General features: G+C 34.6%; 1 protein-coding gene across 1 annotated transcript; it reads right to left on the bottom strand.

Moving 5' to 3' along the window:
• Positions 1–1195: 1195 nt before the first annotated feature.
• Positions 1196–18342, bottom strand: LOC106768233 (mediator of RNA polymerase II transcription subunit 16). The gene is made up of 18 exons (XM_022783583.1): positions 18189–18342; positions 17539–17836; positions 16985–17053; positions 15834–15922; positions 12609–12721; positions 12167–12268; positions 11704–11794; positions 10325–10918; positions 9124–9742; positions 8878–8957; positions 8661–8743; positions 7669–7905; positions 5656–5827; positions 3947–4440; positions 3651–3827; positions 2907–3281; positions 2053–2500; positions 1196–1582 (listed from the first exon to the last, which is right to left on the bottom strand). Exons 2-17 carry the CDS (start codon positions 17823–17825, stop codon positions 2354–2356), a joined length of 3729 nt encoding a protein of 1242 aa, XP_022639304.1. The 5' UTR covers positions 17826–17836; positions 18189–18342; the 3' UTR covers positions 1196–1582; positions 2053–2353.
• Positions 18343–20118: the final 1776 nt, after the last annotated feature.

Here is a 20118-nt window from a genome sequence, read left to right as displayed (position 1 = left end):
ATGTGAAGAACCAAAATATCTATATAAGATACAGATTCGTTCACATGCTTTCTATCTAATTTCACTCGAAACATTTATTATAATATTCAAGTTCCTTGAGATTTCATTATAATAATAATTACATACTTGATTAATGTTTTATTTATAAAACTCTTATCGATTTTTAATTTAATGAACCTAGATTAAATGCACAATGAGTCTTTATGCGTAATTATCATATCTTCTAGTTAATGTTTTAAGAAACTGAGATATTAAACCTATTGTTTAGTGATATCATCTCGGTTTATGAATAGAAAAATTTTGATTTACATATTTACTCTTCATTATTTTCATACTATTACAATTTTTTTGGTAATTTACATAGTTTCCATTGCTTTTTCCACATGGTTGAACATGTGTTGCAATGAAAAATTACCTTCTGAAGCAGGAAATGGTTTACATGAAGGCGAATGTGGGATAAGATTCAAAGATGTTTTTGGATGCTAAGGGTGGAGAGGCTATATTAAAATATGAAGCATGATATGGGAAAGAAATTTATAGATATTTCACTAACATTATGTACTACTTTTTGGGAAGCAGTATATTCAAAAGCGATTTCTGCTCACTGTTATTCACCCTAAAAAATGCTCAGACACCATTTTTGTTCAGTTTTCATACACTGAAATGAACTAATAGCCTACCTAAAATATCTAGACAACAAATTCAGTGGGCAATGTTAAAAAAAAAAGGTATAGTACATTCGAGAAATTAATTGCCAATATTAAGGCACACCATTGTTAAAGATTGCATTAATATTGTGGAAATGCCAGTAGTTATTATGTTTTTTGCTTGTAGGTAGACATCCAAAAAAGATTCACATCAAGTGAAAGATAACAGTACTAGAACATCCCAACCAGATATTAAAATAGATGGTCATTTCAAATTGATTAAAACAATACTATATATTTTCTGAGGAATAATATAACCAAGAATCAATCAACTTAACCCTCACTATGTCATTTAAGTAGAACTCAAACTATAGAAGCAGAAAAACGAAACATGTTTGACTCGAAGGATGGTTTGGCGATAAGCAAGTTCATGGAGTAACATGTTTGGTTCTCTGTACGGACAGGTGAGTATCACATTCTTAGTTATGTACAAGACAGGGATAATGTTGAAGAGACCCCCAAGGACTAGAATAAATTCAGACTAAATATAGATCAGTCCAGTACATTGAATTATATATATATATATATATTCGTTTGATGCATCACAATATAAAATATCAAAAGTTCATCAATTTACAGGGATCATGAGAGGATAATTAAGCTAATCTAACTATTACATGGCTGGTGTTGGGCAGATGGACAAACGACTCCACTTGCTCACTAGCGTTGAGCATGTCATCGGGAGCAACATTTACAACATACAATTGAAGACAGTCGAAGAAATTTATGCAGACTTAATGACTGACAACTAATATAGGCTCTTAATCTCTGATTCATCAGCAGCAACTTCTCACTCATTCTTATAGCCAAGGCATCAACATCAGCATGCATGCATGAAACAGCAAGCAGGATAGTTTTTACAGAGGATGGACAATCTGCATTATCAAATGAATAGTTTATAAAAGCCATTGTTATTTGGTAAGGAGCAGGTTGCAAGAAAATTTAGAGACTCCTAATATGAAAAAATAATAATAAATAATAGAAGTTGAAGAAAAAAATAGAAATGCAAAGAAAACAATTGGGGAAATTAGTGAGGAGAATATATCACGTGACCTTTAGCCCTACGATAAAAGGTACAAGGAAACTAAGAAAAAATGAGATGAAATTATTAAAAGGGATCCTATAGCAAATAATATACATAAAAATATGTTTTAAGTGAATCACATGGTATCGCATGATCCATGTCAACTTCACCAAATGAGACATGGCTATTAATGTTGTTGTTGAACAATTTTCCACTGAGTGGAATTTTTTTCTTAAAAGAAAAATGTAAAATTCCAAATGCATTCGTGATGGGACACTACAGTTATTTAAAGTACAAAAGACTAAATGAGATATTACATACCTGCAAGGAGTTAACTATTAACACTCCATGGACAAACTAACACCTGTTTGTGGAGTGACTAGACAATAAATCACCCCCAAAAAAGAGATCAGAAACTGATTCTTAAAAAAATGGAAAACCAGCCGAGTGATCAGAAGTATAACAAGTCAAGTCCAAGATAGTATGGTCATGCCGATGATAACAAATGCTGAAAACCACCATGTCAAACTACGCAAATCTACTCCTTTCTTCCTGTACAACTCCCGTAAGCATACTATCTGATCCATTTCATAGTTAGCCACAAATGTATCCTGTACGCCATTTATACAACCCGAGCCCATGTTCCACCACACATTGGACAGCCATGTACCCAGCGGCTGATCCACCAAACCTCCCGGTCAGTTGGACTAAGAGAAGGAGGAGCATCTGGTGAAGAAAAAGCAGAGGTCTGCCGCTGACATCTCACACACTGCACCACGTAAGTAAACAAAATCACGAATAGAAGATGAAGAAAAAATGAAAGACCAGGTAGAAGAACTTTAGAGTTGATAGATAGACTTTGAGGAGACCATTCTGTAGGGGATTATGATAATCATCGTAATGTCTTAGGCACATGCATGAACATTAAATGTATTGTAGCATGGAATATATGAACAACACACTTCTAACAATAATGAATTCTCAATCTTTTAATTCACATAAAAATTAATGCAATAATCTTTGTATTCCTTAATTGATCCAAGATTTTAGAAGAAATTTTCTTGGGCCTATATAAAACACAAACCGCCCAAATAACAAGCATTTATAAGTTATGTAACCTTTATACGCATTAGAGAGAAACCATAACAACAAATGAACAAGATTTATTTCCCAACCTTGTACCAGACCCCTTCAAGGCCAGTCTTCCATGTAGCAGTAACAACATCTCTTCGTGATCCCATTATGCCAAGATAACCTCCCAGGCCCACAGAAGTATTCAAGCCAAAAGCCGCATCTCTTTCAGACATTCTACGCTTCCTAGGCCATAAACGATGAGTTCCATAGTAGACATCAGAATGCTCCATTGAACTGAAATCAAGTGGGTCAGAATTAACGAGTTTAGGTGCATCATTTGCACAATCTACATCTTCCTGATCAGACCAAGGTCCACCAAACATATTCCGTCTATGCCACTCTTCTGCTGGAGGGTGGAGTTCTAGTTCGCGTAGAAGAAGACCAGCAGCATCAGCACCTCTAGGACGGGGCATATTCTGCAAATTACATTTTTTTTTTCAGGGACCATAGGCAGAAAGGTTACAATTCATGCAAAAGAAATAAAAAAAAAAGGATCAAGATATAAAAGATTAACTTCTGATAATCAACAGTACCTACATACTCTAACAAACTTAGCTTTATCAGTAAATCAGTTATAAAATTTCATTCTATACAGGAATCCTCGTGTAAAATAAGGTAGCAATGCCACATCGAAGCCCAACTTAGTTATTAACTTTTATATTGTCAAAGAAATTCATTAAGTAGCATAAAAAGAATGAGGTTACTTCATGATATATCAAGTATAACTAGCTTACATTGTCCCGGAGAAATTAGAAATTTAGAAGAAACAGAAAACCATCATGTACCTGCATATGAGGACCAAGGGATGCTTCCACAACCTCTGGCAGTACAGTATAGTTTCCATCAATATAATGCAGCCGAACCTGAATGTTGTTGCTCCCCACTTGAGAGACTGGCAATGGGTGTTGCAGCCCAGCTGTTCTGCGGCATAGATCCATAAGCATCATAAAAAGCACCTTGACCTGCACAGTACATGCATCAGAAAAATAAAATAATAACCTATGAATAAACATTGTGTAAGGCACAAAATTACACACAGACAGGAGTCTTCATACAAGTTGCAATGTTTATTAATCTATACCTCTTCAAACGTATATCCCTGGCCAGCATTCCCACTACCCAATCTGGAACGACCAGAAGGTACTTCTTCAGCTCCTTTTGCCCCAGCTCGACCACTCTGACCATCATCAGACTTCACAACAGCAGGTTTTGCAATCTCCTCCACCTTGCCAGGAGCAGGAGTATTAGATTGAGGCTTTTGTGCATTTGCATCAGAAGTTCTATTTGCAGACCCCATATAACGAGGAAGTTGTGTTCGACGAAAGAAAAAGCAGAAGAGCAAAAGTTGGCATAGTCTGTGAAGGAAATGACAATCCCCAATAAGTCTAACTGCCGGTGTTCCAGGAAATGTTCCTGTATTGATGCTAATAGGCATAAATGTTGAAGGGCCACTGATGGGATTGGGAGTTGGATTGGAACCTCCCTCAGTTGTGTTGCTAATCTTGGCAATAGCCCCTTGCACCCAGGTTTGCAACTGGGCACTTCCCATAGAGCTGCTGGTTCCATTTTGACCTCCTGAAAATATTTTATTTATTTCAGTTCGAAACACAAAATGCAAAACAACAATGATCAACCAAGTGGAAATTTTTTTAAAGCATGTCAGGGTAGTATAGTTGATCATATTCTATAACCATTTGAAGATAAGCACAGAACCTATGCTTCTTCTTAGAATGTACGAAAAATATCCAATTATATCCAGACTGCTTCCGCAGATTAATTTAGAATACCTAGGATTAATTCATAATAGTTTCCATATATATATATATATATATATATATATATATATATATATATATTCCTTAATTTGTTTCTCTAGTGGATTTCATTTAGGAATATAGAATCTAGAATGAGTATAAATATGAAATAGTGTTGTCTTTTCTATCAGCTTAGATCACATTAATACACAGCGAATAGTTTATAAGCTCTCATTTTCCTCCCTCAATACCAAAACCACCATAATTTCACCACTTCTAAAGTAGATCCATAATTACGCCACATTGAACTAGCTTAAAATATACAAGTACGGATCTATACATTTTTTCAGTTAATTGAATAAGCAGTAAGAATACGTTACTCCAAATGCACCATAGCAATCTTGGTAAGCAAACAACCCAGAGGTTGAGCAAAAACAACCAAGAGGGTTGCCTAAAAGTTCTTTCCACCTCTCCGCTGAAGGAGGTTACTTAACACGCATAACTGATAACAAAATATCTATATGGAGGCACAATAACTAATAAAGCAAACTAAATAAAAGAAAATTTTAGCATAAGAAAGTTTAAATTGATATATTGATCCTTGTATGTTTTGTGATTTTGTAAACAGTCATCATAGTTTTGCTGGAAATAGGAGCATTCAATGATTAAGTAGCTTAGCTACTGTGTTTGGATAAGTTAAAGGAAATAGTGATATTTTAATAGTTATAAATAGTAGCTATTTAGTACCTTTGAAATCATCATTATCATATATAGATAACCAGCCCCGAGGTATGCTCACTCAAAAACAAAATTAGAAAAGAATATTTATTTCTATCGTCAAAGTTAGAAAAACTGTTAGTCCCTATATTTTAAAAACTTTATCAATCAGAGAATAAGCTGAAAATTAAAAATAATGAATCTACAGGAGTGCTTCATAGTTTTTAAATCATGAGAACCAATTTTAAGATTCATAAATACAAATGGATCTGCAGATCAATTTAAACACAAAATTATCAATTTATAAGTGCACACTGACCCTGACTTGTTGCAGGTGTTGCCGAACTTTGGGTAGGACTAGCAACCATATTTCGGTTGCTCCCAGTGCCTGCAGTCACAGCATGACTTGCCAATGTGCGACAGAAACTAGCGTAACGTCTCAATCGGGTAATAAAATGTGAAGCCAAATCTAGAACTGAATCCACATAAGCCTGCAAAGGATTGAAAGATATAAGAAAACAGATTTATAGAAATAAATACATTCAAATTCATAAAATCTAGTGGAAATACTGGCACTATCACCCTTGTATGTCCATATTTTTATTAAAAATAAGAAATAATGAATACAATTAAAAAATTTGATATAACTGTTAGTACAATGAAAAATAATTTCTCAAATATAAAAATTAAAATTGTAATAAAATATGTACACAAAAAATGTTACAAAAATAATTTACTTATTACTAATTGTTATATTTGTACCATAAAAACACTTTCAATCTTTCAGCATGAAAAAAGTAGTTTAACTAATACAAGGTTACGAAGGATAAAAGAGGTAAAAAAAATAAGTACATGAAAAAAGCAGTTACAAAAACTAATCTTCATCATTAATTGTCATAGATATGAAAGAATAACATCTGAAAGAAGAGCAAGACTAAGAAAATCGTATACAGACACGTTCAAGTAGGTTGGCAAGCACCTCTAGAAGATGCACAATTATATGCAAGCATTTGTGCTAGTGTGTGACAACATGATAGTACACATGGCTATCACAAGAGCAACTAATAGCATGCTATAGCTTCAACTGACACGATAAACTTTTTCTGCGGGTGATCAGCTTGATTCATATGCAGAAATCAGACAATTTGCACTATTGCAGAAGACAATTAAATCCCCATTTAGCCACTCTTCTGCATTACTCAGATTTTTTAAGTAACTTAAATTTTCATAACTTTTCCCATGTCAAAATGAAGATGACGATCAAGCCCCCTAATTCTTCAATGAGTGACATATATGGTTAGCGCTTTCTTCCTTTGAACCATCCATCTCAAACAGTAAATGCCTTTTCCAGTAAAGCCCCTGCTTTTCCAACAGCCAAACACCGTTTTCTACACTCACATAATCTATGTTGAGTCTGCTTCTTCTAGACTCTATGTTGATAGTTCAAACTCCCAGTTACATCCATCCTTTTTGCTGCTGCTCCTTCCATGATTCCATTTGATGGTCCAACAAATTGTGTAGAAGAGAGCAGAGAATAGAAGCAAGTAACTGATGGAGGGGATCCTGTTATGCAGGGTCATAACATATGAAACATGTCAGCAGAAGAGGGAAAAGGGAGATATAAGAATCGAGATATGGGCAGCAATATGGGAGGGGAGGGTGAATGAGGGAGGGTATGCAATGTCTAGGGAATTGTTGGATGGCTGTTGCCACAGGACAGTTTTTTTTTTAACTTTCCCTTCTCATTTATGGTTATTTTTTTGCTACAATTAGCTGCTGCAAACAAGGCTAGTTCCTAGAATCCCTCTCAGTTCTATAGTAAATTTCAGTTCCTATAACCATCCTTTTTGTTTGCTGTGAGATACATCATATTTTCTGGTGTTCTGGCTCATTCTGCTGCTGATAATCAATTCAACCCCTCTTTGGTACTACTATGGCATCATCTCAGTCACAGTTAACCAAACAGAACACCTCCTTGATCACAGCCTCCGTTTCAGTAAGTTCTCATGATTATTGACTAGTTAATTGTGCCATATTGATGATTATTGTATGTCAAGACTGTGACTTTCTTTATTACCAATGATATGCCTTATAACTTTGTAGTATTATTTTTGGTTTATAAGCATTCATAATTGTGTTGTGCAAAATGTATATCCTACTAGCATCTTCAAGGTTGGGTATTCAGCAACACTATAAAGAATCAACAAACCTAGCAAAGACCAAGCATAGCAAAATGATGTGTGCAAAAAGACTAGAGAAGCACAACCAAATTACAAACTACATAATATGATGAAGAAAATCAAGCAAGTTCCAAGTTGTAACTAAAGCATACCTGAATACTAGGAATTAGTGCAGGTTCAACAGCCATTGTTTCAGGGTCAATGCTGGATAATGTTTCACCTGATGCTTGCCACGGCTCAGGAACTAAAGCTGAAGAATTTATCAAGGCAGACTCTATTCCTTTACCAAGCATATCCAATAACAACCTAGCTTGCATATCCAGAACCATTGCCCTCACCTCTTGGGCATTTGATCCTTCCAGCAGCCTACACTTTATCCTGTCTAGACTCTGCAGTCGTTTAGGATAAAGTTCATTTACCCAAAAAAAATCAGTAACAGGGATACTGTCACATAGAAGTAAAAAAACAATACAATAGAGAGACGGGAGTTAAAAAAAATAAATAAATAAATAAAAAAAAAAAAGTCAATATTGTTTAGATTATAATAATAATAATTCTCCCATATTAAACACAGTAAAAGGGGATCCATAGCAGAATTTTAGGAAGCTTAAAAATCATTCAGACTGAAATCAACATGGACAATCAAAAATTTAAATTTATGACAGTGAACCAACCCTTTCAACACCAGCATTTTCTCATTGACAAGTAAAAGGGGATCCATAGCAGAATTTTAGGAAGCTTAAAAATCATTCAGACTGAAATCAACATGGACAATCAAAAATTTAAATTTATGACAGTGAACCAACCCTTTCAACACCAGCATTTTCTCATTGACAAGTCAACGTATGATCTTCGCATATAAAGGTTAAGCCGAATAAATGATAGAAGTCAAAGTTTCAACATGAAATACAAAATTGCTACTACCAAACACTTGCTACTAGGTCCAAAATTCCATTTTACGTTGTATCCCAGAAAGATTCCACCCACAGTTAATATGGAACAATTTCTCTCTCACTACAGTTAATTGGAAAAGAATGAAACCCCTCTGAAACTAAAAAAGATAAATTCAAAGAGGAAATTGAAGTTAAACAATTAAAACCAATCTCAAAAATGTTGAAAAGGTGATGGTTCAACAGTAACATACAGGACCATACTGCTGCCTGTGCTGAATAGAAGGGAGAGAATGGAAATCCGCATCCAAAACTGCAATAACGCTGTTAAGTGAAACTGAAACCAGGTAAAAAGAAAAGGATCACTTGCTAATAGAGTACAAATATAAAACAGTAAGCTATATTCTCCTATCTCTGGCAAAAGCTAGACCAAAAAATAGCAAAAGATCTTGACAAGGAGAGCTGCCTTACCAATACCATCTTCAGCAGCACTCTGGGTGCAGCCCACAGCATCCCACCAATCAACTCCTACTAAAAGGCTCCACCAAAACCTGTTTTTGTAACAGATATTAGCACCAGGCAATCATGTAAAACATTGACAAAAAATCACAACTTCCACAACCAGACACAGTATTAATAATTGAAGCCGCTGCAACTTTATAAGAATATTAAGAAAAAGTTAATATATCATATACTAGAAGGGATTGAGGAAATAACCTTTCAGCAATTGCACGTTCCCAAGTTGATGAATTGGCTTTTACTTGACTGATGGGAATAGAAGGAGGGAGAACTCTTATTATTCTCAATATTGTACAATTTTTGCTAGAGTCGTGCCAAACAGAAGCTGAACAACAGCTCGTTGAAGAAAAAGCCGGAGCAGCAATTGCAGAACCAACGTTAATCTGATAGTTGTCTACAGGTGTAAAATTTGGACCAGAAAAAACATGGACACCACCACGAAGAAAAGCAATAGCAATTTCACCACCGTGAGCAGAGTAAACAACCCGGGCAAGTGTCCTGACATCACTTGGAAGATCAAACGGATCAAAATTCACCCTTTTAGATTTGTCAGAACCAGACTCAGACACCTTTTGCACATCAGAAGTCATTCCGGTTGCAGGTGATTGATGGCTCTTGAAATCATTTGTTGGAGTTATGCTCAGGTCCACTTTGGACTGCCAAACAGTTTGCATAGGTGATTGACCACCCATACTAGAAGTAGGGTTTCCAAATATAGGGTGGAGAACAACATGCTGTAGAGATGATTCCCAACGTTGCACTCTCCACCCTGTAATTGATGGGCCCTCGTCTGGATCATATGGGGACATGTATTGCCCTGTACAGGTAAAATCAGATATACATCAATTTTTCAGTTCAATTATCTAAGCAGCACATAAAACCCATAGTGTAAAATCCTGACAAACTTTTCAATCACAGCCAGTATTGTCACACCATAGAGGACCAAGAAGGTAAGACAGGTATAGGGTGCAATTTTAGGCGGATCTATGCTAAGGTTGCTCAGGCATGAACAATGAAACATTGGAAACACTGTTAGAAGAAGGAAGAAACTTGATAATGCTTTATCCAGTCCATTATCATTTTATATAACATTTTTTTTTCTTTTAAACTGGGGATGCTTATTTTGATTCACACCAGATTAAGTACATTTTAAATAACAAAATATGACTTTAACGACAATCAAAGAAAACATAAATGCGCTTTACTTACAAATCCCACACTGTAAGAGCTGACTTGGTCAAACAACTGTGATCTTTAAAATGCATAGAGTAAGGATTTTAACTTGAACAAAGACCACAATATTATTGAAAGGAAATCTTAAACCACAAAGTATACAACAGAAATATAAGGGATTGAAACATTAACATTGTATATATTAACAGCAGAATCATCTTCATACCCTCAACTATCACAACAGCTATCACTGAACCAGCACGAGTTGGATCAAAGGCTACTGCTGTTACACCAGAACCCCATGTAGTAGTTGCTGCAGATTGAGCTGCAGCTTCAGGACTCACATATGCTGAAAAATTTGAAACTGGGGAGCAATAGAGAGGTACAGCGTCAAGAAGGTTTTGGTCTGTCTGTTTTTTCCCTTGCTTAGCTTCAGATAATAGATAGTCCTGCCAGCTAAATAAATATGCAGCTAAAGGTGCAAAACCAGCCCAGTTGGGTGGGCTAAGAGGTGGGACCGCACAAGTGGTACTTGTCTTTGGAGCTACCTGGAAACCATTTCCAGGCCCAGGTGTGACCTCCCAAACTACTATGGTGGACGGATTAACAATTGGTACACCTGCTACATGCATGGCACCACTGTCTGTAATGATAGCATCACCAGCCATAATCCCACTGGGCCCACAACCCAAAAGTCCTTTACTAGTGCAAAACCACTTTGGTGTAGTGTCATTCTTACTAGGAGGCCACTGGGACCAATGAAGTTGAACTGAGCCCGATGAGAACACTGAACAAACACACAGAAAATTGGGCCATCTAGCTGGGGAAAAAACAATAGCACACATTAGTTGCATAAGCATAGGACTATTTAATACATATATCTTACAATAATTTAAAAAAATATCAAATGAATGAGCAACAAATATGGAAGACTTGCTCACAATCCTTTCTTCCATGCCTGAACACAGCATATGGAAATTGATTTCCTTTTTGTTTGTGAGAAAGTAAGTTCTATCTAAACATCTCTTTGAGAAGAGTGTCTCTGCATAAGTTCAATGAGCTGATATTTTCACCAAGCTTCACTCGCATACTAGAGTGTATTACTTTAGTCATTATTAAGTAGTTAGACCAGTACATCAGTAACTAAGACAGCTGTTTCTGTGAGGTCTACATAAGGGCCTCCTGTAACAGTTAGTAACAACTTCTCATGACGACAGATTACCTTTTCTCTCTCTCTCCCCCATTCTCAATTTCATATTTCAATTCTATCACTAAGCAAGGAAAACCTTTTGGCAAAAAGTCAAAGAATATGAAAAAGCTACATCTATCTATCTATCTAACTATATATGTGTGTGTGTGTATTTTACCACTAGCAACTAACAAAATTGTTCTGGAAAAAAACCAAAAGAAAAAACAAAAAATCAATCTGAGCCAATAAGCCTGTAGCTCAATTGGAAACAGCCTGAATTGTGTGGCTTGGGCATGATGTCAACAGTTCAACAATCTAACAGAGCAACTATCCCCCTATCCCCCTACTCGTGTGCTTAGACCTCCAATGTATACAAGAGAAGGTAAACGGAATAGAACGTAAAGAGAATAACTGACCTGAAGTTTGAGATTGCTGTGAAAGAAACTTTTCCTCAAATGTCGACTTCGCATTGGCAGGAGCACTTGATTTAGATGATAGCCACCTATACTATTAATTCAAAAAGTAAATGATTCAGATTAAAAATGAAGTAACCAATAATAAATTGAACGGGCATGGTTCTAATAGTCTGACAAACAATGCTTGAGTTCTTTGTGAAAAAAAAATGGATCCATGTTATAATTTGAAACTATGGTCTATCTTACTGAAAAATGATAGCAGACACATATGGAAACAACTTGCTCAGAAGTTCAATCATTGAAAAACCATGTTTGAAAACAACCAAACCAGAAAGATAGACAGAGAGAATCCCTATCCTTTGAATATCTACATAAATTTGAGGATAAAATTAGAAGTAGACTTTATCAAAAGAAATGTACATGGAATTTGAACATATCAGTAGAAGACTAGCTAACATTATACCGGAGACACCCCTGATAACCACTTTGTTACAACTGCAATATCTTGCCGCCACTCATGCTCACGTTGCCAACAGCTAGTATCGTGGACAAGATTAGCTGGCCCCTGAATGGAAAAACAATGTGATGAACAAATATCCAACATAAGCAAATATGTGAAAAAATAGAGAAATAATGAACGGGCAGAGGTGGGCAAATGACTGATGACATATAATAAATTAAAAGAGGTGCTAAAATAGGACTCAACATCTCCAAAGTGAGAAAGTGGGTAAAGTAAGAAAGTAAAAGTGTATCCACAATTGATTATAGCCGAAGTACCTTGCAAAATTACCCCACTCCAAATCAGTGGTGGATACTCCCAAACTTTCCCACTTTAGAGGAGTAAAATACTCAAGATTGCATGATAGGCACATACATTGAGAAGCCCTAGGATAAAGCTCACTTACTTGAGAAGGTTGAGTCCAAATAGTTACCCTCCCGTGGAAATTTGCAATCAGCAATGCACGGGAACAAGAGGTTGGGGACCATTCGATGAACTGGACAGAATCACGAGGCGAATCTGCAGAAGTCATAAATACAATTAATTAACATTACAAAAGAAATAGAAGCAAAAAGATCACATTCTCAGAGTTGTATTTTCAATTCCTCATGTGTGTGCGTAAAAAGATCAGTGAGGTGTGTGTGAGGACACACTGATTTTCAAATCCTGCCAAAATCTTGTTCGCTTATCAATCAAATCCCACACTCCATTATTTTTCCTAATGAACAGCTATTCCGTATTCCCCCAAGCATGGATAAGTTATGTGCTAGAGCTATTAAATATATTTTCTAAGGATACTCCCATCTTCAGAAAGGCTATAAATGTTACTCTCCAAAGTCCATAAGGTATCTCATGTTTGTTAATGTTGGCTCTTTTTGAAGAGCCTCCTTTCTTCTTTACCTCCACACAAGAAGTTGTCTCCCTCCAGAAGGTGCTACATGTTCCTTCTTTCCAATTTGTGTTATACACCCCAGAAGAAAATCAACTTAATTCTCCTACAAGTAGTCCTCCTGCAGTTGTTCCATCCCCTTCCCTAGTATAGCTCAACTACAGATACAGAGAAATGATCCAACACTTAAGAAAATAATGAACAAGAGAAAATATATTGAGAGCTTGAAAAGGTCTTCCTTAGGTGGTTCATTTATATACAGCACATCTGTGACAGAATAATGAGAATGGAAAGAGTAAAAGACTAGTCCTAGGTACATACAGGTACTAAAAAACAGCTTTTGAATAAAGCTTACAAGCATACTTTGAAGCTATTCTACTAAGCCTACTATGAACCTATTCTAGCACCTACAGACTCTCCTTGATAATGTCCTTCACCATTAGACAACCTTACTGTAAAGCCTAGTAATGATAATGTTGGCTATAAACCTTATGGTGGCTATAAAGGTGAAGGCATCACTTCATCATCCTAGATGGCAACAAGCCATGATTCATGAAATACAAGCTCTTGAGCACAGTGGTACTTAGGATCTAGCTCCTCTTCCTCCTCACAATCAATCATATTTTGTCAATGCGTTTAAACCATTAAAGTTGCACCTAATCATGAAGTTGATCCTCTCAAGCTAGGTTGCGGGCTAAGGGATGCACTCAAATCTTTGGCCTTGATTATGGAGATAGGTTCTATCCTGTGAACAAAATCACCATTCTTTAGCTTTTATTGCTATGATTGACATTCGTCACTAGCCATTCTATCAACTTGACATTAAAAATGTCTTTCTTTATGGAAAGATTTTAGAGGATATTTACATGGAGAAACCTCCTCTGTTGTTGCTCAAGGGGAATCTCGCTTAGATTGCAAATTGTGAAGATCTCTCCATGACCTCAAAAAATTTCCTCGAGCTTTGTTTGGGAAGTTTAGTCATGTAGTACAGATTTTGGGCCAAGACAAAGTGAAGCAAATCATTCAATGTTCTATTGTCATACTTCTCCCAGGCAATGTGTCTACCTAGTTGTTTATGTTAATGACATACAAGGAATGATGCTAATAAAATTTCATAATTGGAAATGCATGTATTCAACCAATTTCAAACCAAAGATCTTAGTTGCCTAAAATACTTTCTTGGTATTGAGTAGGCTCAATCAAAGGAAGGCAAGGAAAATGACAGAACGCATAAAACATACCTAGTTTCTAAAAATATACTCCTATGAGCATTGGGCGCATAGGGGAAGCACTTTCTTGTTAGGTTATTGATACAATGTTGAGAGAATTAGTAAGAACAAATCACAGAGGATGATATCTCTTTGGTACCATGTTGAGAAGAGAGAAACTGAGAAGGAATATAACGCATTTCATGTGATGGGTACTATCATATCTCCCTATTTAGAGTAACTAAATCATATTTCTAACACAATCAATTCATATCTCAAACATTATTCCTAACTGCATTCCTTTTACAAACATATTGTTAAAACACGTGTTATAAAAGTAAATGCAAATAATTATTATTATTATGAAAAATAATTTTTATTTATTTCATAAGCATTTTTTTATTATAAATAGTTCTTTTAGTTTTAAAAAATGGTTAAGTTAAAAAAAAAGTCAAATAAAAAAACGGCTAAATTTTAGAAACATTCACTTAAAGGGTAAAATGGGTAAGGTTATCACTTTAATTTAAAAATAAAAATAGTTATTAAGGGTAAAATTGAAAAACGCAATATGCACACCAAAGGGTGAATCCCCTTTATATAATAGTATAGAAGTATAGATAATTTTAATTGAGGAGTCAGGAGATGAAATTCACTCCAAATACTAGCCATGGATATAAACTTTGAAACCAAAGAGTTTAACTTGACTAGGAGGATAACAGAGTACATGCATTGCCATTCTAGCAAGCAACATGAGGAAAATGGAAGTACAAATGGGAAAAGATGTCATAGCATTGTTTTCTCAGCTTAATATCTATGGTTAATAATACAAAATTATGGGGAAAAGATAGGATTTATTTGTTATCATAAAGTGACAATTAAGCTTAATGGAAAATTTTATCATATTACAATATGCTCAACCCATACTCCATGGTAGTGAACGCTGGACCTCAGAGTCAAGAGAGAAAAAAAATGGAAGGAAAAGAAGAATGAAACTAATTGAAGAAAAGATCATAGAAAGTTGGCTAAGGTGATTTGGACATGTGCAGCAAACTGGAAGGACATGTCATACAGTATATTACATAATACTCCTAAAACGGTATCTTGTGACAACAGAGAGAGACAATTTCAGAGACTAGCCATTAATAACTATTACAACCGCGAGAAAATTAAAAGAGTGATCAAATGTCAAAAAAAAGTGACTTTGAAAAGATTATCCAGATCAAGGATCTCCCTTAACTGGTTCAATTTCACTTATTAAAGTACTACAATAACTAAATTTTATGAGAGGTAAACATGACGATCTGAACTCAAACTGTATAAATCAAAATAAAATTGTGTTACTATTAGTTGACGCCAAATAATGGTGTTGGATAGCCTTGTATAGTATAAGCTATATGCTAGGAAAGCACAAGAACTTCAAAAAATTCACCAGTCTAAGACTTAACAATTGCTCAGGCTGCTTTGGTATTAGATACATCATACGGCAAAGCTGAAGGATCCAAGGTTACCAAATGAAGCAATGACATCAAAATACCTGCTATAACATTGAACACTGCACATTCAGTCGGTCTCTCTGGGATCACAATATGTATAGGGATCCAAAATGGTGGATTAGCCGTTGAACTACATTAAAAAGAAAACCACTAATAAGCATTACAAATTAGCAATAAAACCAAACACACAAGTGCCAGCAAACCTATGAAATGAGCAAAAAATTCATGAATAAGCAGGCAAGAGAACATCTGTTCTAGTTTGTAAATATAAAGTTATGTTTGAGCTTAGGAAAAATATAGATGAACATGGGAAAATTAAGTTAACCTAACCAAGAACTTGAATGAGACATGCATTTCAGGGTACATTCGAAATACAGGTCATTTAAACAAAATGGTCTGTTCAGAGCTTTTTTTCTTCTACTAATTGTGTATGCTTATTACAAGCTATGGTTTATGAAGCCTATTTTTTCATTTTTTTTTTCAATAATGCAATTTTAGAAATTTAGTATTTTTATTGCATTTGGAGTCTTCATTAAATGTTAGCTGTGAATTTTTCCAGTCATTCATTGCCAAATTTGCCAGCCAACAAATAAGGAAACTGGATGAGCGGAGAAAGATAAATATGCCCACTAAAGAAACATGTTCAAGGACACTGTTAAAAATGTTAAAAGATAAATTCAGAATACATCTGTTCAGTACATCATTTAGGTATCCATAATCAACTAAGAAACAAGTAGATCAGAAAGTTTTCAGATGTCTGTCAGCTAAACTAATGTACTTATTACAACTTATTCAGACTTGTTGTAAGATAGAAATACTAGAGAACTTATGATATGCTTATACATTGTTTTCAGCATATTTTTCAATAAGCTCCAGCTTACAATAAAACGTTTACAACTTCAATGAAAACAGTTTAACCATAATTCCTCTTATTATTAAAACAAATTATATACCTAAGTGCTTTTATGCTAACTACTTATTCAATAAGTACTTTAACTAAGCTATTTACCCACACGCTAAGTCTGGTTGACTTTCACAATAAAATAAATCTCCAAAACAAGTCTCGCAATCTAATCAATTATATTGATTCTTCAGCTGTCATCCATATGAACAGAAAGTCCTGTCCTTGATTAAACGTATAGAACACACCCAATGATTTAACATGTTCATATGAGGGAAAAAATCAAGAAACCTTGGAATTCTTGCACACGTTTCTGCTGCACAAGCTATAGCATTAAGTTTTCCACACCAGGAAACAGCACTGCAGAAAAACAAGCAAGAAAAAAGAAAAAATGTTAGCACAAGGATGTTGTGATATAATACGCCCACGGCCCATCCATCAGCACATGCATGAAAAAATCAACATAAGAGGTGACTACGAGCTACATCAGCAACCGTGTTTTTCCCCCAACTCCCTACATGTACTACGTTTGAAAAAAAAAAAAAATCTCCACGATCACTCTCAGGAGGAAATTGAAGGTAGAGCAAATTAAATTTCCCCGGAAACTAAAATCAACTTACGCAATTAACTTTCATAGAACCACTCATATAATTCTCTTAAAGTTGATTGTGGGAGAAGTTCAGTCAATACATCGTCGTTATTTTTCATTTCTCACAAGTGCATACAGATCACTATCACACTAAAAAAATAAGCCTCCCATTCACAGCATCCCCTAGCCAAAAAAAAAAAAGAATCAACAGAAACACTAATTTGAACTAAAAGCAGTTGAATTTCGAATCACTGACCTAAAATTGCGACACAGTTCAGGAACGCTCATCTTATGCAGCAAATTTGACCTAGGTTGCTTAAGCCTGATGGAGAAAACGGTGGCGGGGTTGAGCGAATCTTCCTCCATGGGGACCGGTCGTTTTTCCTCTTGTCCAACCTCTTGCTCTTCGGTGGTGGTGGTAGCAGCGACGACCACGGCAGCGGAATCAGTTTTGTCGGGAGGCTTGGGCGTGTCTTGGGGTTGGGGCAGAGACTGAGCGACGGGCTCGGCCTCTGGGTCCTTTGTCCCAGGAATTTGATTCATTTGGAAAAGCCCTAATTTTTATATGAGAGAGAAAGAAATGAGAGATGGGTTAGTGGTAGAAAGTCGCAATTGAAGGCGACAGATAGCACTGTTGGAAATGTAGAGAGAGAAATGTGGAGAGAGTGGGGTTAGTGGGAAAAGGGAGAGAAACAGAGGAAGAGAGTTTGGGAATTTGATTTGTTTAATAAAGGGAGATTGTGATAGGGTGAGTGATCTGGGGTTAGGGTTTTTGTGCTGGGCATGTGGTGGACAAAGCAAAACCGGTGATTCTACAGAGTAACAAAGAAAGCAAGAAAGAAAGAAATTGTTTCTCTTTTGTTTTTTCTTCAGAGTTATGGTGGCGGCAACTTTTTGCTTTTTTACCTTTTCGGGTGTTGATTGAGGTTGTCTCTGTTGTGAGATAAACTACGATGGAATGAGATGTTTATGATGCTGCTGTGTGTGGCTGCTCTTAAAAGAGTGAGTTTCTCTTCAACAAAGAAAATTCCAGAAATTTTAGAAACTCAGGGTTTCTTGTTCCTATACTTTATTTCTGGACTTTTGAATCTGATGAGATAATCTCTCTGAATTTCTTTTTCATTTTTATACCAGTGAGTTTAGTTATATTTTTCAAACATTTGGAAGGATGATTTCTTGAATTTCTTGTCGTTTAATTTTAAAATAAACATTACACCAATTTTTATAATTATCAATGAACTTTTACTTATGAAAACAAATTTGTGAATAAAAGCTAATTTATTGATGAATTTTATTAAAAACAGTTTAGAATTTTATGAGTTAACAAAAATATTTGTTGATAATGAATTTATTGTACGTCAATAAATTAGATTTTATGGATAATATTCATGAGTAATTATTAATTTTTATTATTGATATATTTGTTTATCAATAAATTTAGTAATTCATTGAGATCGTCTCCTTTAAATCTCATATAGTCTACTTCATATTAATATCACATACTCAAAATCTTCATTCTTATTTACTATATCGTCAAAGATAAATATATAAAATTGATTGGGTTTTTTATATTCGTTCTTAAGATTTGTAAGATTTGTAGAGGGATGTTAATGAAAAGTTATCACATTGTTTTCATATAAAAAATACAAAAACTGAATTGAGTCAAAAAAATATTAGAATTAAATTACTAATTAAATATTTCAATTGAGTAAAAATAATTATATGAACCAAAATAAATTAAAAATTAAACAATCAAAATTTTTAATTAAAGAAATAGGATTTAGTTCAAACAGTGGCGATAAAATGTGAGATGTGTATTATGCTTTACTTTTTTTAGTTGGAAAAATTGGTGTGTTTTCTTTTATTTAGTTATCTTTTCTCTCGGATTGTATGGAGAGATAAATGATGTAATTTTGGAGTGAGTGGACAATTGAAAACCATGTCTTTTTTTTCTTGAAAAAATATTAATTATGTCTTCATAGTAATCATAAATAATAAAAACAATGATTGAAAAAGTTGTTTGAATTTAACGTGAATGATTATTGTTTTTAGAAAGTAATTATATACTTAGATGATTATTATATTTAAATTTTTGGTTAAAAATGTTTTTAATTCTAAATTTTATCGTGAAATTAGAATTTATTATTGAAACTTTAATACGATTGAGTCTTCGAATTTTAAAAATGAATTAATATAGTACTTCTAATTTTATTGTGTCAAATTTTTTTGATGTGTCAAGTGACGGGTTGGAGTTTGAGTTATTTTTTGACCATGTTAAGTGACATTTCATACTACAAAAAGTTTGTTATTTAGTAAAGGTTTTTTTTTTTCAATTTTCGATGTGTCTAATGCATAATTTAAAAACACATATGGATGAGCTTATAATTGTTACATCTGAGTTATCACAAACATATTATGGTCTATTGAACTTTGTTTCTATATATCTTCAATGTATTTAGAACAAAAGGTAAAAGACTTTTCAAGTAAGTATTCCTTGAATATAAAAACTTCTACTTGTGCCTTGTTTGGTACAAAGGTCTTTAAATGACCTAATTCCCTAAATAATAAGAAATAATTACGTTATACAACTTCAATATATATAATATGATACTTTAAACTAAAAGTACTCAACATTACCTCTCTATAGGATACATATATTGATAATGAAATGGACCTCCAAAATTTGCTTCCTTTACTAGATAAATAGTTAAGTAAACCATAACTGTGAAAAATGATGATAGGAATAACATCTTTAAGTCGCAAAATTTAACCACAATGCGATCTTGAAACATTTCAAGTTATAGTAGATTTAAGCTTTTACTACAAAGGACTTTAA

Source organism: Vigna radiata, chromosome 7 (genome assembly GCF_000741045.1).
Source record: "Vigna radiata var. radiata cultivar VC1973A chromosome 7, Vradiata_ver6, whole genome shotgun sequence".
NCBI lineage: Eukaryota > Viridiplantae > Streptophyta > Magnoliopsida > Fabales > Fabaceae > Vigna > Vigna radiata.
This window is presented reverse-complemented; position numbering and strand designations above follow the sequence as displayed.